General features: G+C 40.9%; 1 protein-coding gene across 8 annotated transcripts in view; it reads left to right on the forward strand.

Moving 5' to 3' along the window:
- NPL (N-acetylneuraminate pyruvate lyase) overlaps positions 1–19,705 on the forward strand; it is a 33,288-nt gene extending 13,583 nt beyond the window's left edge. For 5 of the 8 annotated variants that reach the window (XM_045536360.1, XM_045536361.1, XM_045536362.1 and 2 more), the window contains exons 4-12: positions 1,786–1,873; positions 6,350–6,407; positions 8,715–8,790; positions 10,365–10,457; positions 11,704–11,852; positions 11,970–12,016; positions 14,750–14,834; positions 16,413–16,452; positions 19,400–19,705. In XM_045536360.1, the coding sequence (XP_045392316.1) occupies positions 1,786–1,873; positions 6,350–6,407; positions 8,715–8,790; positions 10,365–10,457; positions 11,704–11,852; positions 11,970–12,016; positions 14,750–14,834; positions 16,413–16,452; positions 19,400–19,584 (821 nt within the window). In that variant the 3' untranslated portion in view covers positions 19,585–19,705. Of the gene's footprint in view, positions 1–1,785; positions 1,874–6,349; positions 6,408–8,714; positions 8,791–10,364; positions 10,458–11,703; positions 11,853–11,969; positions 12,017–14,749; positions 14,835–15,762; positions 15,861–16,198; positions 16,311–16,412; positions 16,453–19,399 lie in introns of all 8 variants that reach the window. The other 3 variants (XR_006731104.1, XM_045536365.1, XM_045536366.1) reach the window with 3 other exon arrangements.
- The last annotated feature ends 5,013 nt before the right edge of the window (positions 19,706–24,718 follow it).

The following is a 24,718-nucleotide window of genomic DNA, read 5'->3' on the forward strand; positions in this document are numbered from 1 at the left end:
GTATTGTCTTTACCTCCATGCAGAGATGAAAATCTATAACTCAGATAAACTCTTTAGGTTGCCATAGGCCATTCAGCCAAGAAGTGCTAAAGTAACAACCAAACCCTCTTAAGTAAGGACTAAACCCTCTTCTCTCTCTTAACAATGGGTTCTGTTCTGGCCAGTCGTGGTGGCTCAGGGCTGTAATCCTAACGCTTTGGGAGGCTGAGGCAGAGGGATCCCTTGAGGCCAATTCAAGACCAGCCTGAGCAACATAGTGAGACCCCATCTCTACAAAAAAGAGAATAGCTGGGTGTGGTGGCCTACACCTATAGTCCCAGTTACTTAGGAGTCTGAGGCAGGAGGACCACTTGAGCCTGTGAGTCTGAGCTTGCATTGAGCTACAATGACACCACTGCACTCTTAGCCTGGGCAACAGAGCAAGACCTTGTCTCAAAAAAAAAAAAAAAAAAAAAGATTGGGCTTTATTCTGTCTTTGCCTGACCTTTCAAAGCTTTCAAATTGTGAATGGATGAAAGACCCTAATGCGGCACACAATGGATTCACAGGACTAGCAGTTATCCCCATTTATTTCAGGCTTATCATGTTCAAGGTCTGGATACCTTGAACATGATAAGCCTGACAACCATACTTAATCTGCAATTAAGCTGACCGTTCTGAGGACATCACACGTTGGCTCTGAGCTGCTGCTCTACCTACAGGAGCCCTGCAGTGCTGGAGGTACCATGGTCATAATCAGAGCACGTTAAAACGCACGTGAAAAGGTGTCCTGGGCTGCATGTCCAACCAAGACCTGATTGCAGAACCACTCAGTGTCTCTCTACAGCTCCGAGCCATAGTGGGAAGGCAGACTCTTACTCCTTAAAGGGCTGCAAGTCTCCCCTGGGTATAGGGAGGAAGAGGGAACCATCCCCACAGCTGGAGCATACTTGAGCCCCCAGAGTGATAGAAACACTATCACTCCCCCTTGCTGCCTCCAACCCAGTGCTCTGTGCTTAGAGACATGAAGTGCTGCCATATGCATGAGGCTCAGTAATGTCTCCTGCTGCCATTGGCATATTACTGTGATCCATTAAGAGATGATTGTAATAGAAGAGAAAGAAGAAAGAGGACGTGCTTTGGAATCACACAGCTCTGGATTCAAACTTAAACTATTTAGTGTTTCAGGCCTCATATTATCATTTGTAAATGAGAATAATAATTTCTACTTTTCTGGGTTATTAGAATAAATGAGTATCTGAGAGTGCTTGGTGTAAGAAATATTCATATCCTTTGTGCTCATTTATGAAGTGTCATTAAAAACACAAGCACTACCATCATGTCCAACTGTGGACGGAGGTAGTTTGAGATCCGTGTGTACAAAAGTGCTCACCTTGTGTAACTCCCACTGACAGCTCCTTGACATCCCAGTACTAGATGCTGTTGATTTTCCTGCCATCCACACCCAGATAGAGAACTGGGTGGTGTGTTTGGAGATTGGCCCAAAATGTGGGCAGTTATCTCTGTCTCCATTCAAAATATTTGCTATCTGTCCCCGAAGGCAAGGACAGATCTGTAATTACAAGCCACAACTAACTTTCCTACTGCTTTTGACAAGGTGAAGGTGCAAAAAAGATAGAGTGTGAAGTGCAAATGGAAACACAGCATTTTCGCCTCCCCATTCTATCCTCTGATATTTCCCTGTGTCCCTTCCTCTTAAGCAGGGGTTTCTGACCCTGCACTTCCAGACTTGGAGGAGCAGAAGGTACTAGTTTGTCCCACTGACTGACTCTTTGTTTGGAACAGTGAATGGCACAACCGGAGAAGGCCTGTCCCTGAGCATCTCAGAGCGTCGCCGGGTTGCCGAGGAGTGGGTGACAAAAGGGAGGAACAAGTGAGTGGCCTCACCAGGACAAAAACACCCATTGGCAAGAGCTGTATTGAGTGAGCCTCTTCCCCAGGTGACACGGCCTCCCTGCCTGTGGTCAGAGCCGGGGCTCGAGGCCAGCGGGTGGGCAGATGAGCAGAGCCCCGAGGATCCTGGCTTCTCAGTGAGGATTGCCCTTCTCCTCTGTGTGGAAGGGCAGCCAACCTGCAAGGCACACCTGGCTCCCAGAGGTTCCATCAGACACTACCTCTTACCTCTCTTCAAGGCCGATCCCCTCAGGGTTACCTGTCCTCAGGCTGGAGGATAAGAGGGGGTGAGGGCGACTGACTCTGATGGGCCCCTGGCTCCTCCATGGAGCACTCACACCCCTTCTCAGGGTGAGTCCCTGATCTCGGGGTCAGCCCCTGGCTCTCCTTACAGGTCTTCTCTGTGCATGTGACTCAACGTGCTCTTTTACGCTGCTTCCCTTTGTGCCATTGGGGGACTGTCTCTATCCCCTAAACTTCCACACAGTGCTATATTTTTGTTGTAACATCCAGATCATGCCATGGTAAAACAGAACAGCATCATTTCCATAAACACATCCAATTGACCAAGTTTTATTTACTGTCTATGACGTTGTTACGAGTTATGTGTTGTGCTAGGCACCAGTAGGGCCTGTGCCCTCAGGTTGCTTACCATCCAGTGGGGATGTTAGATTGTGAAAACTAACACTCTGCCCCTTCTGATGAATGTATAAACAAGAAGGGAGTGATTGATGTTGCCTTAAGTGGAGGCAAAAGATTAGAGGTAAGTTTCAGGTGAGCCTGGGGTAGAAGTTGTCAGTGTGAAGCCCATGGCCTCCTTGGGAATCCTGAAATAGCTTCAGAGCACGTGGAGGACTCTGAAATTATGCGCCAAGTTTGAGTGCGTATCCACGTAAGCATTTTCTGGTGATCGTCAGCATTCAGCTAATTTTGTCAGCTCCATGGTTCAAAAAGATTAAAGATCATGGGCAGGGTGAGCATAGAGGAAGGCTAAGGATAAACATTAGGAAGAGCACCAGAAATGATGAGTGACAGGGAAGTGGGCAGGGACAGAAAGCCCTCAAAGGGCAGGAGGGAGGTCAGGAGTGCGTCCTGTCAGCCAGGGAAGAGAATGATTTCAGAGGGCGTCAATGTAAGATGGCAGGCAGTGCAGAGGGATTATGGCGCCAGGATGCCTGAGTTTGGGTCCCAGCTCTTCCTCCTATTAGCGCTGGGAATGCAGGCACGTCACCTAACCTCTCTGTGCTTCATTTGCAAAATAGGAATAATAATAGTACCTATCTTACAGGGTTGTGGTGAGAATTAGAACAGTGCCCGGAACATAATATTAAGTGCTATATAAGAATTTGTTATAACTATTTGCAGTAGCTGCTGTGTTCGTTTTAACATTTGTTATAATAATTATTAGATGCCGTGAAAGTCAGTAGGTGAAAAAGACTGAGAGGACCACTTGGCTTGACACATAGGAAGTCACCAATGGCCTCAGAGAGAGCACGGCCAGTGGGGTTGTGGCAGAGAAGGCAGACTGCAGTGAGCTATGGAATGCAGCAGACTCGAGGAATTGGGGTCTGTGGATGCAGCTTATTCTCACAAAAAGTTTTCTGGTGAAGGGAAGGGGAGATGGAATAGTAGGTTAGGGAGGAAGAGATAAGAGTGAAAGGAGGGTAGTTTCTTTCTCTTAAAGTGGGAAGTCTTGAGCATGTTTCTATGCTGAAAGGACACTGCCCTAGGGGAAGAGATTAAAGATACAGGAAAAAGTGGCGAACTGATACCTTTGATGGAAGGTCTCAGAGGGGGGTTAGAAATGCAGATGCTCCTTGATTTACTATGGGGTTACCTCCCTATAAACCCATCATAAATGAATTTGACTTCTGGTAATTCCAATTTACGATGGGTTTATTGGGACATAATCCCATCATAAGTTGGGGGATGTGCCAAATACTTGTCACTTTTGCACCATTGTAAAGTCAAACTATCATAATTCAGGGTCTGTCTGTATGCCCCAAAGCAGACAGAGTAGCTTTAGAAGACAGCAAAGAAGCTGGGAGGAGAGTCATAGATGGCGATATGGCTAAGGACACAGGTGGAGACGAGGAAAGTAAAGGAGTCTGTGTGTGAAATCTTTATCTTTCGTATCTGGGAATCTAGGACATCTACCCAGAACAAGGAGTTGGGTGGAATTTACAGCTGGACAGGAATATTCAAGATTTGGAGTAGCCACTGCAGAGAATGGGAAAGGGAAATGAATCGTGATGGCCAGAAGGCTCATTGGAGCCACTTCCTGAACTGGGAAATTACTGGCAAATTTGTATTAAAGCCTAACAGGGGTAGCAGGTGCCTAGCAGCCCGGGGGGAGAGGAGGAGCCAATGGATGATTGGTCTCACCTGAGCCGGGAGAAAGGCGTCATGAAAAGCTTAAGGAGGTCATGCAATGAAACAGCTGGTGACAGCAAAACAGGTGGGTCGGCCTTCCTTTCTCCATTCAGAAGTCTTCTGTTCTCCTTTAAAAATACAAAACTGATCATGTCACTTCCCAGCTAGGTCCCATTTTACCATGGCAAGCCAAGAATCACTGAAGGACTCATGTGGCATCTCCATCTCATGAGGACACTGTATGTGCCATTCAGAGTCCCTCAGAAGACTCACTGGGGTGACTGGAGTCACAGCTGAGCTGTATTAATCCTACCTGATAAGACCAGCCCAACTGTGGCCTCGCCCCAGAGAGGCACATGGTACACCCCAAGAAATGAACACAGGGGTCTCAGAGTGAACATCCAGAACCTTCCAAAGGGCTGGAATTAAAGGCATGAGCCACCATGCCCAGCCAAGCAGTAGAATTTAAAAGCAGTAACTGGTTAATCAATACTTGAACACTGCTTTTAAATTCTACTGCTTGGCTGGGCATGGTGGCTCATGCCTTTAATTCCAGCCCTTTGGGAGGCTGAGGCAGGAGTGTTGCTTGAGTTCCAGACCAGCCTGAGCAATGTAGTGAGAACTCGTCTCTGGGAAAAAAATTTTTAAAAATTAGGTGGGTATGGTAGTGCATGCCTGTTATCCTAGCTACTTGGAAGGCTGAGCCAGGTGCATGGTTTGAGCCCAGGAGTTTGAGGCTGCAGTAAGCTATGATCGTACCACTGTACTCCAGCCTGGGTGACAGAACAAGACCCTGTGTAAATAAATAAATAAATAAGTAAAATTCTACTGCTTTGTTGAACCTTAAATTCTAGTCCGTGGACATATTTTTTTAAATCCCTAATGATTCCTATCTTTGCTGTTGTCTATATTTTACATCTTTCTAAGGCTCTATTCTTTAGGTTTAACAGTGAAAACTGCTAATATTTATTAAGCATTTACTGTGTATCACATCCTGTGCTGTGTTTCACATGTATGAACTCATGTGATCCTTACATCAGCCCTGTGAGGCAGGTACTATTATTATCTGAATTATCCCAAGAAACTGCGGCATATAGAGGCTAAGGGCCTTCCTGAGAGGTTCACAGCTAGTCAGTAACAGAGTCGTGATTCAAGCTCAGGACTGTCAAACTCTAGCATGTAAGTTCTTAACCTCTGCATTGCACCACCTCCCAATCAGATTTTTTTCCAGACTGGAAAAAGAGGGCTGGATTCACCACTGGTATCTTGATTTTTTAAAATTTACATTTGATCTAAGTCAACAAGATTTAGCCAGTGCCAGATATATGCAAAGCACTGTTACATAAATATATGCAATATCATTTATTTACAAAAACCATATGTAAGGTCTGACACATAAATTATTGATTCTCAACATTATTAAACCAAATCACTTATTTCCATTAGAACTGGCTTTTAAGTTTTATGTCTTTCATCACAGCCTAGAGGTAGGTGTTTTTAAGACTAATTTCTACAGACCTCAGTGTACTCACCTGTAAGATAATGGGCGTGGACTAAATTATCCCTGGGATCCTCTGCCTCTAACTTCATGAGAGATGAATCTCATTTCTGTGCATATTCAACAGTTTTTCATATATACTTCTGCTGCTGGCAGTTTGAAACCTCCATGATACTATATAAACATACCATCTTCCCACTGGCTCTAAACTAAGTCCTTGCAGGAATGGCTGAACTCCTACAGTAAGGAGGAAATGGAATACAATCATAACTTTGTCTTTAAAGACCTTCTGTGGGGTTGAATCTTCTCTACTGTGGAATCAGAATCATCGTGGGCGCTTTCAAATCACAGCTAACCTCTCAGTAACATGACTAGACTTTGATACTGGTGGCCTACGTTAAAAAGATCACCATAAGCCCTTTAATTAGATTAATTTTTAGATAGATCACTCTAGAATTTAATAGTCTTGAGACTGAGATTAAAAACGCATCAGCTAACTGCTAAACCCAACACAAACCAGGATAGTGCGGCCCTTCTGTGTTCCTCCAAACTTCAAGTAATGCAGCAGTGTTTTCCCTTTTGCAGGCTGGATCAGGTGGTAATTCACGTAGGAGCACTGAGCTTGAAGGAGTCACAAGAGCTGGTATGTATGCAGCTCTGTCTGGGAGAGACCACTCAAGAGACCTCCATTTTTAGGCTAAAGTTAAAATCAGTACCATGTTTGCTATGTGGTGAATGTTGTACCTGAAAAAATATGGTGTGGAACTTCAGGGATTCACTGAGTCTCAAAGGAAGAGCTGCAAGTCAGGGTGATGACTACTGTAGGATAGGAGACAAGGCATCTTCCTCTAAGGGTGGATATAGATGTAGCTAAGTTTGCAGGTAAGGAGAAACTTGCAGAACTTGATCCAACTTCAGTTTTCTCTGGGAAGTAGAAGGCAGGGCCATCTGCTGGACACAAAGGAGATAAAAGAGTAAAGGCTTGAAGAGTAGTAAATGTTGCTCATTGCTGCCTTGGAGAAAGCGAGAGGGAGCTGAAACACAAAAGGTTGCTCAGTGGTGCCGAAAACTAACTAAAGTTGTAAGTCATAAATTTGTCATACCACCATTCAACACAGTTGTGGAATTTTTTTTCTAGGTACACTCTTCAGCCAGAACATATGAACAAGAATGCAGGCAAATTGGATTGTTCTAGGTTTAGGGATTAGCAGGTTAGGTGATAAAAAAAGCAAGGGAGGAAGGAGTTAAAGTTGCTGACAGAAAAGCAGATGATGCATTAATTTTGAGGCCTGGGTGAATTGGTTAAGAAAAGAAAGCAGGAAGATGTTTAGAATTGTTCATCAGAAGGTCTAATACCTGGACTGCTACAAATTAACCATGTTTCCAGAATTTAGATTCTAACTCCAAAGATTAAAATGAATTAATCTAGCCCAATATCATCTTGATGGGTTTTGTCTGATGATTTTTCCTATTGTTTGGATTTTGAAATGGGATGTATAATATATACTTACAAAATTGCAATTCAGTGCTTTTAGGCAAGCCACAAGGGAACACATATTACCACACATAATAAGCCTGGAATCAGAACTTGAGACTTGATTTATTCTTCTTATACTTGATTTCCTCTTCTTACAAAAGGTCTTTCAACTAAGGTAGCATGGTGTGGGAAATATTTTTTCTTTTTCTTCTCTTTTCAATTGCTTTCTTTTCCAACATGTAATGTTAATTTCAAAATAATGTCATGTCACTACATGAAAGGCTGTGTTATTCATTGAGCTAAACACTAGAATAGTATGGAGGTAATCTAGGAATAGAGATAATCTGGTAAAAGGATGATCTTATCCTTAATCGGGATAGTGTTGCCAAGGAGACAATAACCTTGGCGTCTGAATAGCCATTGCTCTCCATTGGATGATGCTTGAATGAACACTGCTATCAGCTCTCTCGGGTGTTTCCCTCTTCCTTACTTTCAGCTAAGGTTACCCTTTTACTCTTTTCTTAAACAGGGACTAAACAAATGATTCAACTATATCACATTCTGATTCTCTGTTAATGAAATTGTACACAGTATCTTGCTTGGTCTTTAGGCTGTATCCCAATATTCTCTTTTTAACTGTCGCAGTTTACTTCTTCAGAAAGCTAATCACCTCTGTAAATACAAATATTTTAAGTTAAAGTCTCAGAAGGAAGCCCTTTTCCACTTTTAGGTAGTGGGGCATGTTCTGAAACAATCAACAAGCATCTACTGAGTCCCTGCTATGTGCCCTCCACCATGATTGACCTGGACTCGAGGGAACAAGATCTAACCCCTACCCTCAGGGAACTCACACTCTAGTTGGAGGACAGTCATCGTACACGACTGTCTTATAGTGTGGTAGGTTTAGGTACTCTATGTGAGACAGACAGAATTATAAGGGTCCAATGAGAGGAAATATTAATCTCTTCCTGGAAGAATTTGAGAAAATGTAAGAACCATGGTACAAAGTACCTTCTGTGATGTATATAATCCTTTTCTTCTCAACCTTTCTCAACTGTGTACAATCTGTAATAGAAATTTTAAAATATGGCTATCATGTCATTGGACAGAAAAGACAGTGTCATCCAGTAGGCCAAATAGCAGAAGAGAAATTACATCAGCAGGCATCTCTATGAACAGTTACCACTTATCAGAATGAACTGCTTGTCTCCTTAGCAAGGTTTTTTTGTACCGACAAAAATGTGAAGAAGTATGAGATTGAATGCACAGCTCACCATCACCAGGGATCTCTACTTTGCAACCTGGGATTTTCCTGGCAATGACATTTATCATTGAATTTGGCTCATTTTCCCACTCTCCAGTGGTGTATCAGCTGGCAGATTTAAAGAACTTGTTACTGAACTCTAGTATTTAAGCTGTAGGTGACTGTAATAAATCACTTATTCCTGTACGGTCTTCTCTCTTCCTTTAAAGGCCCAACATGCAGCAGAAATAGGAGCTGATGGCATTGCTGTCATTGCACCTTTCTTTCTCAAGCCATGGAATAAAGGTAAGTAGATAGGTCTAAATGTACAGTGCCTCCCATGGTCTACTACTTCTTGCCTCCATTCAAAATGGCTGTATTTAATTCACAAAAGCAAAGTCCTACAGACTGGAGGCCTAAAGTTGCAATGGTACAATGGTTCTCCAGAATATTTGTTCTCCCTGGATCCAGAGAAGAGACTGCAGTAAAGCACTTCAATTATTTTGCCAAGTAATCTGATTGGGTCACCCACTGAGCCCTGGCCATTCTGTAGGTGCCTGTGTTTTGGTGAGGAGTGCACGCCTGGTCTAGTCACTAGCATAGGATGTCGGAGTCACATGGCAAAGCATGGGACTGTTTTTCTCGAAAGAGAGGAGTATAAGTGACGGGTAATTTTGAGACTACATATCCTAGTCAAGGTTGAATGAATGCTGAATTTGAAGAGATTTTGCGGCAATATTCATTGTCTTCTAAAATATTAAAGTATTGCTTTCCCCTTCTCCACTGCTTTCTTTGTGGAAACTTTTTATGGTGTCCAAGTATACTGAGTCTTTTCAATCCCTTTGATTAGCAAAAACAGAAATACAAATTTTAAAAGTATAACAACGGACGAGACGTCATTTGCATACATGGTTAAATAAATCCATCACTAAATGTATAATAGGTCAAAATCATCATGAAATACCACCTATTGTTGGTAGATAGAAAAGAGTTGTTAATGTAGATAGGTAATTTAAATATTGCTAATTTGGGAATTTAAAATGAACATTTTTTTGAGTTTTTTCATGTGGTTTTACAAACTTTTACATGAATACTCTTCCTAAAAGATGTACAAAGGAGGAATAATGAATTAGATGTAATAATTTGTCAGAAATATTTATCATAGACCAAATGTATAATCACTGTATGTGGATGAAGTACGTAAAATTCTCTCTCTCACTATCCAGTGGCATTCAAAATAATTGTCATCTGCAGTAATGTTGCAATTAAAATGCACATTGGAAAGTAGGAAATCTCACTTCCTCAATAAACCAGAGTGCACTCTCTTCTGATGTATCTGGATTTCTCCCCAAAGGAAAAAGTACCAAACTCTGGTTGGATTTATGTGAAATGTGCCACTACTCTTACAACTTCTCTCTTGAAGCAGACATTGTTTGTCTTTTTGTTGTAGAACTTTCTCTGTTACAACCTGATTACTCTGATGCTATTGATTCCATACTAGTCCCTGTTGCTTACTGTCCACACTTAGCCCTTCTGGGGTAAGAGGACAAGAGTCCTATCTAATGGGCTTCTGGTTTTTGTAAGAGTATTTCATGATTATCTCTTAATATGTGGGAAGGTTTGCATCAATTTTTAATAGTAGTTTAGTATGACAGGAAAATAATCATCTTATTCTGACCTTTCTACAGAAGGGAAAATAAAATTTTGAAGGAAGTAAGTTGCAAAAACATTGTGGTAGCAATATCAGGGATGGTAAGAGAGGTCAAGAATTTTCAGCTTCTGAGGACGGTTGCATTTCATCCATGATTTGTTTTTTTACTGGGGAAAGCCACTGTTTTTTATACTTGTTCACACTATGACTGTTCCTGGTGTTCTTTCAGATGTCCTGATTAATTTCCTAAAGGAGGTGGCTGCTGCTGCTCCGGCATTGCCATTTTACTACTATCACATTCCTGCCTTGACAGGGATAAAGAGTAAGTGCTGCTACTTTTGATATTTCTTTCCTTCCCCCTCTCACATCTTACCCTATTTCACTAAGAAACTCCCACTCCCTCCCACCCTATACTGTGCCACAAAAGCACAACTGGGTGTTGACTAGGCAGTTCCAATCGCTTCCAAATATCATTGTAATATCCCAGCCCTTATCAGTCATTCACAACACCTTATAACGGAAATTGGTAAATATGAGGGAAGAGGTGACCTTTAGGCACTTATAACAGATACCTGTACCACTGTCACACACACCTGCACTTCTTATATGAGAAGACACGAGGCTGTAAGCCCCATTAGGACAGGGTCATGTCTACCTTGTACCTATTGTATTCTCAGTGCCAAACACATAGGAAGGTACTCTGATCGCTTCTGGCTTTTCTTCTGGCTCTTCTGGCTCTACGACTGCTGTATTTCTTCAATGAGAAGATTTTTACGATTAGAGGAAAGTTCTTAACAGATTATTTTTTAAATCACATTCTATTCTAAATTCCATAAAAGAAAAAATGGAGACTGGGCATGGTGGCTCACACCTATAATCCTAGCACTCTGGGAGGCCGAGGCAGGTGGATTGTTTGAGCTCAGGAGTTCAAGACCAGCCTGAAGAAGAGTGAGACCCCCGTCTCTACTGAAAAACAAAAAATAGAAAGAAATTAGCTGGACAGCTAATATATATATATATGTGTATATATATATATATATGTATATATATATATAAATTAGCCAAGCATGGTGGCACATGCCTGTAGTCCCAGCTACTCGGGAGGCTGAGGCAATAGGATTGCTTGAGCCCAGGAGTTTGAGGTTGCTGTGAGCTAGGCTGATGCCATGACACTCCAGCCCGGGCAACAGAGTGAGACTCTGTCTCCAAAAAAAAGGAACCAGAGTCAAAGACCAAATATCAAAACAAAATATTTTCCTAGCACCGATATCTACAAGGGTTTTAGGAGCTCTGTCTCAGGAACCAAGGGCTCAGACCAAGTATATATTCACACTATCACAAATGTCCATCTACTGTCTTTAAGGAAAGGAAAATTTAGGATTATTATTTGACAAGTGCATAGGAGCTACTAGGCAGGGACGAGGGGACAAGTGATTATGCCCAGTCTGCAGTCAGCTCCAGCTAACAACAGCTTGTGGCAGCTCAGTGCAGATGTGGGGCTGTCTGAGATGTTATTCTGTACTTCCCAGAGCCATGCAGATTAATGAGGAATTTATTGTTTCGAGCAGTTCGTGCAGAGGAGTTGTTGGATGGGATTCAGGACAAGATCCCCACCTTCCAAGGGCTGAAATTCAGTGACACAGATCTCTTAGACTTCGGGCAATGTGTGGATCAGAATCGCCAGCGGCAGTTTGCTTTCCTTTTTGGGGTGGATGAGGTAAGTTGGCCCCTAGCATCTTGCAGCAGGTCAGTTGCTCTCTAAAACAACTTACGTAGTTGTTCTTCCCTTTCTTTTTTTCATAAAAGTGAATACTCCTTGTCTGTTTCTGATTAGCAACTGTTGAGTGCTCTGGTGATGGGAGCAACTGGAGCAGTGGGCAGGTAAGCATGACTCATTTTCCCAATGGTTATAAATTTAAAGTCCCCCATTAGGCATTCATCACCAGAGTAGCTATACTTCTTGCATGTACATCCTGTCCAATAGAACTTACCTTTCTTTCCAACCTTCTTCCAGTAAAAGGGAATTATGTAGGGCTTAGCAGTTTATTAGAAACTTAGTCATTGTTGTTTAGAAGCATCTGTTGCAGTTAGAGGTAAGACACATGAGCACATGAGCTGAGAGCATGCACAGGGCCTGTAACTTAACAGAATCTGACCCTTGGTGCTATACCCTAGTGATCATTTTCGCAAGGATAGACTCACACTGTCTTTGTCAGGAATTATTTGGTTACAAATAACAGAAACCTATTCAAAGAAGCTTATGTAAAAGAAGACAAGTTATTATAAAATACTGGGAAATTACATGGAACCCAAGAGGAGGAACCGCAACCAGGCTTCGGAGACGATGAAAACTGGGAACTGCAAAGCTCTCAACAGCCAAGGCAGATCGTCCTCCATCTGTGGTCTCCCGGAGACTCTCACCTCTGCATCTCTCTACACTTCTCTTTATTTATCTTCCCTTTCTCTCTCTCCAGATGGGCATTCTCTGCTTCAACATGCACATGGCCAGTCTGGCTGCCCAAGCGTGGCATCTCAGGTTATCGTTAGATAGTACTGCCTAGTCAAGTGTCCACCGCAGGTCCAATCAGCCGTGGACAGGAAACCAGAATCACGTGGCCCATTCGCTACTCAGAAGGCAGGCAATTCAATTAGCATATCCATTGCACATATTAACCTAATTCATCAGAATATGCTTGCAAGGAGATTGATTGAAATGTTTACATTAACTGAAAGTACATTTCTTCACTGTAGGAAAAGTAGCAGGGAAGCAAAGTAACATTCATGACATATCTTGGTGAGCATGGCTTTGAAGAAGAGCCGTAGAGCTTGATAATCTTAATGGCTTGTTCACCACGCCAAGATGGCCTATGGCATCCATCATAACTACAGGGAGGTTTCTACCAAGGAAGCCTGAATAGAACCTTTTTTTCCCTGGGAATTCTTACTTTTTTCACTCCTGTTTTTTGGCCTCCTGGCTAGGCATTTTATTTTTATTTATTTATTTATTTATTTAGAGACAGAGTCTTACTCTGTTGCCCAGGCTAGAGTGCCGTGGCATCAGCCTAGCTCACAGCAACCTCAAACTCCTGGGCTCAAGCGATCCTACTGTCTCAGCCTCCCAAGTAGTTGGGACTACAGGCATGTGCCACCATGCCCGGCTTATTTTTTCTATAAATATTTTTAGTTGTCCAGCTAATTTCTTTCTATTTTTAGTAGAGACGGGGTCTCACTGTTACTCAGGCTGGTCCTGAACTCCTGACCTCAAGTGATCCTCCTGCCTCAGCCTCCCAGAGTGTTAGGATTACAGGAGTGAGCCACCACGCCCAGCCCTGGCTAGGCATTTTAATTCTGTCAACATAGTCTCTGAGCAAAGTACATTTGGTTAAACTTCATTTCTTCTTAATTATAATCACTTTCCTGTCTAACTTAGGATACACCAAAGACCACTGGGATTCAAATTTTAGTACTCGAAACTCCTCAGACATTATTCTTCCCTATTTTATTACCAGAAGATAATGTGAGCATCACATTCCTGGAATCCCTTGCTGTTGACCCAGGGTCGACATATACAAGGACCAGCGACATTTCTGTTCTTGGGACATCAGATAAACATACTTTCTGATACTTACTATGTGAGAAGCCATTTGACTTACTTTTGTTTCTCCTTTAAAGAAATTGGGAAAGTGTCCTTATTATGAATTTCTATAAACTTCGACCTTGCTGGTTTCTCTAAGAATTCAGTGATGAGTCTAAGATATTTGTCTTTATTAGTAGAGTTAGAAGTTTTTTTCTTAAGTCTGTGAGAACATTTTATCAGATCAAATAACGATTCTCACCTTCATTTTTATTGAATTGTCCTGGAAGGCAGCATGAAGTGATGGAAAGCCTTCGTGGCAACTCTGCAGCCCTTTTTTGAGCAAATTAGAAACTAGGCCTGCCTCGCAGGGCTTTGAGAGGATTAGACATGATTTGTGTCAAGCACCTGTAATAAAACAGTCACTTAATAAATGGTCCCTCATTTCACTATTATCATCATTATTAATGTTATTATGTATAAACTAATCTCTAAGTGATGTATGAGTTGATAAAGAATGTAAATAATTTGTTGAGATTTCCCCTTTTTTACCATGGCTCCATTCACGCAGTTTCTCAGCATAAGGTTTTTAAGACTTACCTCAGATGCTACATTTTTATTTTTGGTTTTTATTTGTTTTTTTATTTTTGTTTTTTACTTTCTTCCAGCTACAGAGAGGGGCAGATGCTACATTTTATCTACAGTTCTTACCTGGCATTGTGCTCTGTGTGTGCCACAGGGCAGGTGTTGGCCTCAAACACTCCCTACTCATTATACCTCTGTCTCTCACTTTTTCTTTCTAATTTTATCCTTTTCCCATTTTTTCTTCCTTTATCCCCTTTTGTGTTCTCTGCAGCACTGCTTAGTATTGGAAGACTCAGAACTGAATACAATCTGATCCCCTAATAGATTAGAACCCAAAAACAGACTTCTAGGAGATCTGGGCATGTTTTTTCCCTTTTAAACAATAAAAAGGTTTGAAGATCTGGACCTTCCCTGTTGAGTTATTGAACCTGCAGCATTTTCTGTTGTCCTGCCAGTACCTATAACTACTTGGGAAAAAAGACTAACCAGATGTTGGAGGCTTTTGAACGGAAGGACTTCTCTGTAGCCCTGAACTATCAGGTAAACTTCTTCTTCCCTTCCCATAAATCATAGCCTTTTTTCTTCCCCCTCCTCCCACCCAGCCTAGCTATCCAGGGGGGGGAAAAGATTCTTTTTTCCTCTCTCTCTCTCATCAGCATTTATACCACACCTGTCCTCATTAAAATTGTCAAGCCACTTCTTTCTTTACCTTTCTTCTGTTTCTTACTTTTTCTTGTTTAAAACCAAACCTGTCCCCATTGTCCAAGTTCCCTACATGTCTAATCAGCACAGGCCACATATGGGAAGGCTCCTCTTTGTTCCTCCTAGAAAGGATCTTATTTTTACTCTCTCTTCAAAGTACTTCTGTGATTGTAAAATAATGGTCATAGATTTCTTGGAAAATGATCACATGCCATCCCCTTGAGGACCTCACACCTGAGTCATCAGAGAACAGAGGAAGCTGTGAAGCTGGTAACCTAAAATGGAAAAGGCATAATCCAAAGTCAGGGCAGGTCAGTCCTGATCACCCTAGAAATGTGCTGAGAACTGGAAACATCCACCAGGCAGGAAACGAGAGCCTAATGGGTGATCCACAAGGATCTGGCTTTGAAAGAGGGAGAGAAAAGCAGCAGGCGCTGATATGTTACAGGGAAGACCCCAGAGGAAACGGTGGCTGCTGTTAATGTTACGTTGAGGGCAGACCAGCTGTCCAGGTAAAGAAGGGCCTCACTAAAGGGCAGAACCAGTCTCAACAGCTGGTTCTTAAGTGTAAATGGAATAAGGTGGAAGGAAATAGAGTAGGCACAAGCAGAAGACTTTTGAGGGCTACGAGACAAAGAGATTTTCAGAATGGTATAAGTGGCTGAAAGGAGTATCCCAGGAAAATAAGTAGGAATGGAAGGCTGTAGCAAGATCGGAGCAAGTGCTTGGTCCCGATAGAGCTCAGATGTGGGATCTTTTTGAACAGGACAGGCTGCCGGCAGGGAAGTCAGAGATGAAGGAGCAGAAGTGCAAAGCATCCTTTAGTGGGCGCCTCAGAGGCATCCCAAGGCAGTGATATTGGAGGTATGTCTTATTTTTTTCAAAAGCAGGAAAAGAAGGACTGTGGAAGAAAGTGGAAATAGAAAAGGACAATCTGTACCTCCATTACATGCAAATTCTTATGCTGATCAATTTTAGAAAATAGCACTCAATGGAACGATCTAGAAATTGATTCCCGTAAATCTTAGCTTTGGCCAAATGCCCCTTAGGCATCTATAAGGTACCCCAGAGCTCTGTGTAACCCAGTCTGAAAGCCACCGCACTAGCTGATGAGTTTACCTTCACAAGCTAGATGGATAAGGGCACGTCCCCCTTAATACTGTCTCGTACGGTTCCATCCCTGGAGTGTTGTTTCTGCACAGCCCATTCTGTAGAGTCTGCACGTATGAAAAGATCCTACCTTACCCTGGATGGGTCCTGACCATCCTCACTTGGCCATTTTTCTCCACTCTAACAGACCTTCAGAAAACTAAGGTGTGTGGACTTTTTAGGGTTTCTGTAATTTGACTTCTAAATTCTTTATATTGTTTTCACAGTTGAGTAATGCTGACTACAGATCTGTTTGTTTCTTTCTAGTTTTGTATCCAGAGATTTATCAACTTTGTGGTCAAACTAGGTAAGTGCCGTGTCTGTTTTCTGCTTTGCTGCTGGAGAGTGGAACACCATCACTTTCTCTGAGGGTTCAGCAAGAACGCCTTTTAATGGTCTGTTGCCAGCAGTGCTCTGTTTCCAGCATTAACCTTCAGGGCCACACATATAAAATGGTGAAGTAAACCCAGTTGGAAGGTCTTTGGGGGGCTTCTATAAATCTCTCTCCTCCATTTTAGCACACATGCCACATTTTCTACTCCTTCTCTCCTACACTGTCAGCACTCCCTCCCTTTACTTGACTCTGCTTATTAAAATTCTACTAACCTCACTGTGTCTGACTTCAGCCTAAAGTGCTTACGGGAAGGCAGTCTAAATACAGATCTTACTAAATTGTGAATGACTGACAGCTCTCCCAAGGGTATTTACAATATGAAAAGAGTTTATTAACAAAAGTAAGCTCAAATGGATGGGGGTTTGGATAATATGACAAAGTAAAATTGGGAGATGGTGGGGGGAATAACAGTGAATTTGAGTAGAGGAAACTCTCCAGAGTCTCTTAAATCTTACTCCATGACAAATGCCACCATTCACTCCTCTTCTGCAAGAGATTGGTCCTTGGGCCAATTGAACCTGGGTCAGTGCAGGAAAAGTTTTAAGTTGATTCTTGGCAGACCTCCCACCTCCCTGCCACAGCCCTTCTGCCTCAACCTGGCAATTCCTCCCTCTCCCCAAGCACCTATTCTGTGTTATGCTGTCTTTCTCACAGCCTTCTCAACTAGCTCTCTTAACCCTTCCAAGAAAATGTTTCCATTTGCTTTTCACTTTCATGATTTTGGTCCTATTTGTTTGCTACCAGTGCTATGGATGACCTATTATTATTCCCTTGTCCTAAGCAACACTTTCTGCAAAATTGTGGGTTTGGTGTGACAGTTGTATGTCACTAAAGAACATTAAAATAGATATTGAACTATTAAAATTTTAAAAGAACTAAGAGTTTGCCTGTGTACAGCAGTACCCCCTTATCAGTGGAGGATATGTTCTAAGACCCTCCAGGGGAGGCCTGTAACTGTGGTTAGTACTGAACCCTATATATAGTTGGTTTTTTCCATATACACACATACCTGTGATAAAGTATAATTTATAAATTAGACACAGTAAGAAATTAACAATTACTAACAAAAAAATAGAATAATTATAACAATATACTATAATAAAATTTCTATGAATATGATCTCTGTCTTGCTCTTTCGCTTTCTCACTCTCTCAAAATATCTTACTATTTTCGGACCACACTTGACCACAGGTAACTGAAACTGTAGAAAGTGAAACCGTGGGTAAGGGAAGACTACTGTATATTTAGCCATGCTAGTATTTTCCTTCCCCATGCTCAGTTGTTGTAACTAAGTAAATTAACTTAGCAAAAGAAAGTTACTTCTTCTATCTTGAATCCAAAAGCAATAAGCAAGATAAGAAAACCAATCACAGATATTTTAGAAGATGGGGATTGAGGATTGTGATGGGTAATTATTAGTTATGTTTTTTACATATTAACAGTCTGCCTGCTTTTTCATCTGCTTCTTCAATCTGAAGGCTTTCTTCAGCTCTGAAAAATTTTCTGCTGTTATCTGTGAATATTGTCTTGAGTACATTCATTCAAGTCTCTCATTCTGAAAGCATATTAGATAATATTTTGGATCTTCTCAAATCTGTATCTTAATTTTTAATATTTAACATGTGTTTCTGGGCTGTGTTCTAGATTATTTCCTTAGATCTACCTTCAAAAATCACTAATTCTTTCTTTAGCTATGTTTTCTACAGTTTAATTTCCCTGAATATATATTTTTTATTTTCACTATTTCCTTTTGGCTTTTTAAAAAAAATTTAAATGTTTTTTATGTGTGTATCCTTCTCTTAGCCTATGGTGTCTATTCCTTCTTTTATCTCTGTGAAGTCTCTTTCAGAATTTTCTGTCACCTGCTCTCAGGATGTGAATTTTGTCATCTGTGCAGATGCTGGCTCTCATGCTGCTTTGTTTTCTCATGGGCTTTGTAACTTTTAACTCTGAGCTCTTAGCTTTTGAGACTGCTGTTTTCTGGGTAATCCATTATACCTTAAGTTGTCAGGTACCCTATCAAGTGGGTTTGCATTTGCCTCTGCTGGGACACTTTAGTTCCACCAGTTCTAACCAGTCTTGAAGTTAATTTCATAGTCTGGTGCCTATACCAAGTGCACGATGCAAATTTGGATCCAGCATTCACCTGTGGCACAGGCTTGGGATTTCTTTCATGAGGTCTTTTTCCATCCCCAGCCCTGGCAGAAGTCAAGGTTCCTTGTCTTTCTATCCCCAGACCAGTGGGCTGGGGTTTTCTCAGTTGCTTTTCGAGGAAGGCTGGCTACCAGTTTTATACAGGGGGTTTAATTCCAGCTTCTCACCATGCATAGACCCAAGCCTTCATCCTCCCTTCTTGTGCCAGCTTCCTAACACTAGCACTGAAACAGCGGCATTGAGTCATTAGCCACCTTAAGTGGTGCGTTTCCCAAGGGCTTCTTAAATGACCTTGAACTAAATTCTATCCTAGCAATGAAGTCCAACATCATTTGATCAACCACAGTATATTCCTAAATCAGATTATCCTTAAGGGCTGTTTGGCTTTAGCTCTTCCTTGCCCCTCTGGCCTCTTTATTCCTGACACGTTTGGTGCCTCCTTGGTTTTAAGATTGACTTTGAGCCTTTGTTTTGTTTTACAGTTTGTCAATTTGTAAATATTTTCCAGCATTCTTATGTGTTTGACACAGAAAAAGGGATTTCTTATGTCTGCTCAGTCTATCATGTTGACTGTAAATATTCCTGTCTTGTATCTTCACCTTATCCTATCATAGTAGTCGCTGTTAGCATATGATCTTTTCTTTGGGATGTTTGTAGGGAAGTGGATGGTACCAGTCACATTTCCTCATTTATTTTTCCTGTCTAGGTTTTGGAGTATCACAGACCAAAGCCATCATGACTCTGGTGTCCGGGATTCCAATGGGCCCACCCCGGCTTCCACTGCAGAAGGCCTCCAGGGAGTTTACTGATAATGCAGAGGCTAAACTGAAGAGCCTGAATTTCCTTTCTTTCACTAGCTTGAAGGACAGGAACTTGGAAGCCTGTAGCTAGTGCCTCACTGTTAAATCAGGGTGTGTACATCGAAACATAATCCACATTAAATAGAGCATTCTTTTCTCAGGGATATTGTAGATAACTTGAAATAAACTCACATCAATCAACAAGTACTGAAGTACCTACTCTGAGCCTAAAAAAGTTTTATTTTGTGAAAGGGCAAAGGCTCTAGAAGGAGTCATTCATTTCACAAAATTTTTATAGAGAAATTTCTATTTATGTGAATGAAATGGAGTTGAGAGGAAAATCGTAATTGATTGATTCTATCTGCCTTTGTGAGCTCCCATTATCTTGATTTCTGGTTCTTAATCCTATTTTAAAGTTTTCTAATTTTAAACCACTATACTGTACTTTCATTTTAATAAATATTCATTTGGAAGCTAAGAAAACTCTGAGCTACTGCATTTAGACAGGCACTTTACTAGCAAATGACAACATGGCCCAACTATGGACAACTACTGACACACCAGCTCATCTGGCTGCTCTGTCTGGCCCTAGAACAGATGCTTTCAGAATATTTATGCCATCACAGTTTTCCCCAAAAACATTGGGTCAGATGAGGACTTGCTTCAGTTCCTATAACTAAAGGACCCTTTAGGGTAGCTTTCTCATAAGGAAAGAAAGGCTGTCCCCAAAGATGAATTTAAGTCTCCACTTCTTGCTATACAGAGAACTTCCCAAAGGTCAAAGTTTCAAAGAACGAAAGGGCTCTTGCTCTGGGTACCACAAACTTTCCCTCCCTCTTCTGAGAAGATAGAGTCTCCCCTACCCCCTGCCCCCAGTGCCCTAAATTATTGGAATCAAAGGCCAGTTTCCCTTCTGTGATAAACCCAGGAGCTACTGTTATGATATTTCCCTGTCACGTTTCCAAGCAGCTACTTTCCTTTAGTGATAGAAGATTTGGAGAGGACCCAAAGAACTCACAGCTTTCTCTACATATCTCCTTTACTCCTTTCTTTTTCTGTAATATATCACCAGCTGTTTAATCTCCCTTCTAACAAACCTTGGTGTATGCTTTCTAATATCAAAGTGTGTCGACAGTCAACTTTTAGTGATTTTAAACTTATCCAGTCTATTAATTACCTAAGATTTTGTTTTCATTTTGTCTCTAATTGTTTTGCTTATTAGCAGAGGAAAAGATTTGAAATTCACATCAGTTTTCTCCTTATTTTTTATCTCTTCAAATGAAAAATGAAACTTTTTGAAAATGTAAATTTGAAATTATCAGTGGGCTTCGATTATCTTTGTTAACCCTCTCTTTAATTGGTCAGCTAGTTAAAAGTTGTTATATTTATCTCCTTACCCCCGTTTTTGCCTTTATAGCTATTAATTTCCTGAAAGAAGAAAAGTGAGGTTTTTATTAGTATTGGGCTCTAAGGATGTGATACCTTTACTTAGTGATACTAAAGCCAAATTTAATTTTTAAAATTAATTTTGGGTATCCACTAAGCAAAGAACTATTTTTTTATTTTTGCTCTTGTGAGGTCAATACTTAGAGGATTTTTAAGATGGTTAATGAGATCTTGTGAACATGAAGAGAAATATGATGATTACAAAATGACCAGGGCTGAGTTTAGCTCTACATATTTTAACATGTAACTGCTTAAGTAATGAATATTATTTGGCAGTAGGCCATTAATATTGCCTTTAACAAGTAAAATTTTGGAATATTATGAACTTACTGTTTCCTTTGAAATCTATCTCTAAATTATTTTTAATGTTAAAACTAAAGTAATAGCACGTGAAATATTTCATTCAACAGTATACTAAAGGCAGATTTTTCACCTCTTTGTTTCAAGATAGAAATCTGAAGTCAGTCCATTAGGGACAAAGTGATTTTAGGGATTGGTTTTACTTAGGGTCTCTCTTGAGTTTATTCATACACATAGTAAAATGCCATGTGGGTGGGCTGGGCAGGAGTAATGCACATACTTTCCCAGAAAGGCTGTTTGCCACAATTTGAGAGAAATGTCCTCTTTGTTTGTCATCATCTGCAGAGCACAGAAAATTCCTGCTTGTAGGAAGCTGATGTCTAGGAGGAGGCTGGGCTGAGGGACTTTCTGAGGCTTTTCATATAGGGAAATGGAATGGGATTTACAAGCCTATCACATCAAGTAAACAACACATCTAGCCCATTTAACCATTCCCTTATCATATGCTTACTCAACCCCCAGTTTCCTTCGGTGGAAGTAAGAAGGAAACTTGGAACCCAAATCATGCAAATAGCAGAGCTAAGCCCTAGGTAGGGTTTCTGGGGCTGAGAAATGGCTACTTGGGTGGACAAAATAACGGACCCAAATCATGGTTTCTCTGTCAGCCCCCTTGGTGACTCAGGAAATCATTTGATACATAGAATACTGTAACATTTTAAGTTAGACAACCAAAAGAAAAACCTTAAAGGATTTTCTTCAAACTTAATCACACAATTAGTAAACATGATGCAATGGATTCTACAAAATACATACAGAACTATATCCAGCAGGACTTGCTACCTCTATCCGAATGCCAGTTACAAGGGGGATTCAAGTTCTATGCCAGATGGACCACCTTAGAAGACTGTACATCAATCAAGTGTTTACCTCTAATATATTTTCTACACAGCCGCTATAATAACCTTAATAAATGTCAGGGTCCCATGTTTGAGCCAGATGTTGGGTTAGGCCCTGTAGGCACAGAAGTTTTTGCAAATGCCAACCTTTGATGTGACCTTTCTCACCCATCAGCAAGCATACAAAACAAGGGTATCTTTGAGGTTCTAGAAATAGGTTCCCATAAGTGGGCAAATGCGTCAACATCTCAGGATGGTCTACAGTCCAAGACTAGTTTGCCTTATTTAAGGTCACCCTGCCTGAGGTAGAAGGAAGTAGTACAAATACCACATACTACACTCTTGGGTGTCCTTAGACAGGGTGAAACAAAATGATCCACCCTTAGGGCTTGAGTGAATGGGCACATCTAAAGCATCCATTAATAAGAGTGCCAAGCAATAGTCACAGATCTAGCAGGTCTTCAGGTTGCTATTACTCCTAATTAGTATTGTCCTTTTCCTAACGCAATAGTCTCAGCTTTGACTTCACAGTTTGACCAGATCTCCAGAATCAATGCTATGCTTGCTTGTAAAAAAGACAAATATTCACTGATACATATGGTACATACATACTGGTGTATAACAAGCAATAAAAAAATATGAATTTTGATAGAAATTGGCATTTCAATGAATACTATAACTGTGTAACATGAAAGAAAATCATTTTAAAGGTATCTGATAGGTTTTATTCTTTATCTTTAACATCTAGACCATCATTTCTGCTGGAATCCAAATTATATACTTCATCTCTGGTATTCATTGCATTAAAACAGTCATCAGCCCTTTAAACTGTAACCCATTGTCAGTACCATTATTAATTCCACTTTTTAAAAAATCACTTTTCTTTTGTTTTAAAATATTGTATTGGCTGCAGTTAGCACCTTTCATGCCCTGTTCTTATTTTTTCCAACTCTGTATTGTTTGTTCAGTTAGTAAGTAGGCACCCACAATTCTACTCTACAGCATATTTCTTTGTGTCTGTCATATTAAATTGGAACCTAATGTTATATCAAAGCCATGGGCTTTGAGCCATGTAACTGCATTGTACTAACACATTTAAAACTAAATCTTAGGCTGGGCACGGTGGCTCACACCTGTAAGCCTAGCACTCTGGGAGGCCAAGGCGGGTGGATCGTTTGAGCTCAGGAGTTTGAAACCAGCCTGAGCAAGAGCGAGACCCCATCTCTACTAAAAATAGAAAGAAATTAGCTGGACAACTAAAAATATACATAGAAAAAATTAGCCGGGCATGGTGGCACATGCCTGTAGTCCCAGCTACCTGGGAGGCTGAGGCAGGAGGATCACTTGAGCCCAGGAGTTTGAGGTTGCTGTGAGCTAGGCTGACGCCATGGCACTCTAGCCCGGGCAACAGAGTAAGACTCTGTCTCAAAAAAAAAAAAAAAAAATTAAAATTAAACAACAACAACAACAACAAACTAAATCTTAGAAAATAATCCAAAGTCTACCTCTGATCAGCTTTGTGTTTTGTTGTTTAAAAAGAAAAATGCCTTGTGAGTGAAATGTGCATCCTTTCTGGGATGTTCTGGGTTAGTACATTTTGTTCCTGAGGAGTGGCTTATCACTTTTTGTGCTCTTGGAAATACTGGTCACTGCAGTTCACCCCAGATCCCATTATCTGTACAGCTTTCCACCTTTCTTGCTTTTGGTGGGGCCTCAGGTTTCAACCATAATCTGGGCACAATGAATGCAAGGTAATTTTCAGATGCCGTGTTTGTTTCTTTTTTAGGAAAAAGAAGTACAAATGTGGTATATGCCAGATACTGAACTTTATTTCACAATCCCAATACTTCAAGCAGTTAAAAGGCAGAGGGGGGTGGTGAGGAGAAAGGAAGGAAGAAAAAAAACTCAGAGGGACCAAAGACCAGTAAGAATGTTCATAGCAGTTCTATTCATGTTAGCCAAAACTAGAAATAACCCAAATGTCCATCAACAGGAAAATGGATAAATAAATTGTGGAATATTCATAAAATAGAGTACTGTACATCAATAAAAAGAAGTACTGTTACATCTACCAACATGGGTAAATATCAAAAATATTATGTTGCATGAAATAGGCCAGACACAAAACAGTACATACTGTATTCTTCTACTCCTATGAAGTGGTGTTCAAAAGCCTCTGAGTGGGCTCAAACGTCACCAACACTGGCCTTCTCAAGACATCACAACCTGCTTAAATCCTAGTTCTGGTACCAGGCATTCATATTCCATCTCCCAACCCTTCACCTTTTGCTTATTTGAGGAACAGAGGAAGAGAGATGAACCAAAACATCCCCATTTCTCATCATCCATTTCAACTTTAGGTATCTGTTATAACCATCCCATCCTCTTTGTCAGACACTTTGCCTCAGTCTGTTGGATTGGCAGAAGTAATAAATGACACAAAAAACTTTGTCAGTCCCCCCATACAGTTCACAGATTGAATTTAAGATATATCTTTATATTCTTTATTTTCCACCAATCTCAGAAACTAAGTCAACTCTTTCATCAGTTATTTCTAGCCCAAAAAGTAAATGTGAAATGTTA

The sequence above is a fragment of the Lemur catta genome, chromosome 23, assembly GCF_020740605.2.
Source record: "Lemur catta isolate mLemCat1 chromosome 23, mLemCat1.pri, whole genome shotgun sequence".
Lineage (NCBI taxonomy): Eukaryota > Metazoa > Chordata > Mammalia > Primates > Lemuridae > Lemur > Lemur catta.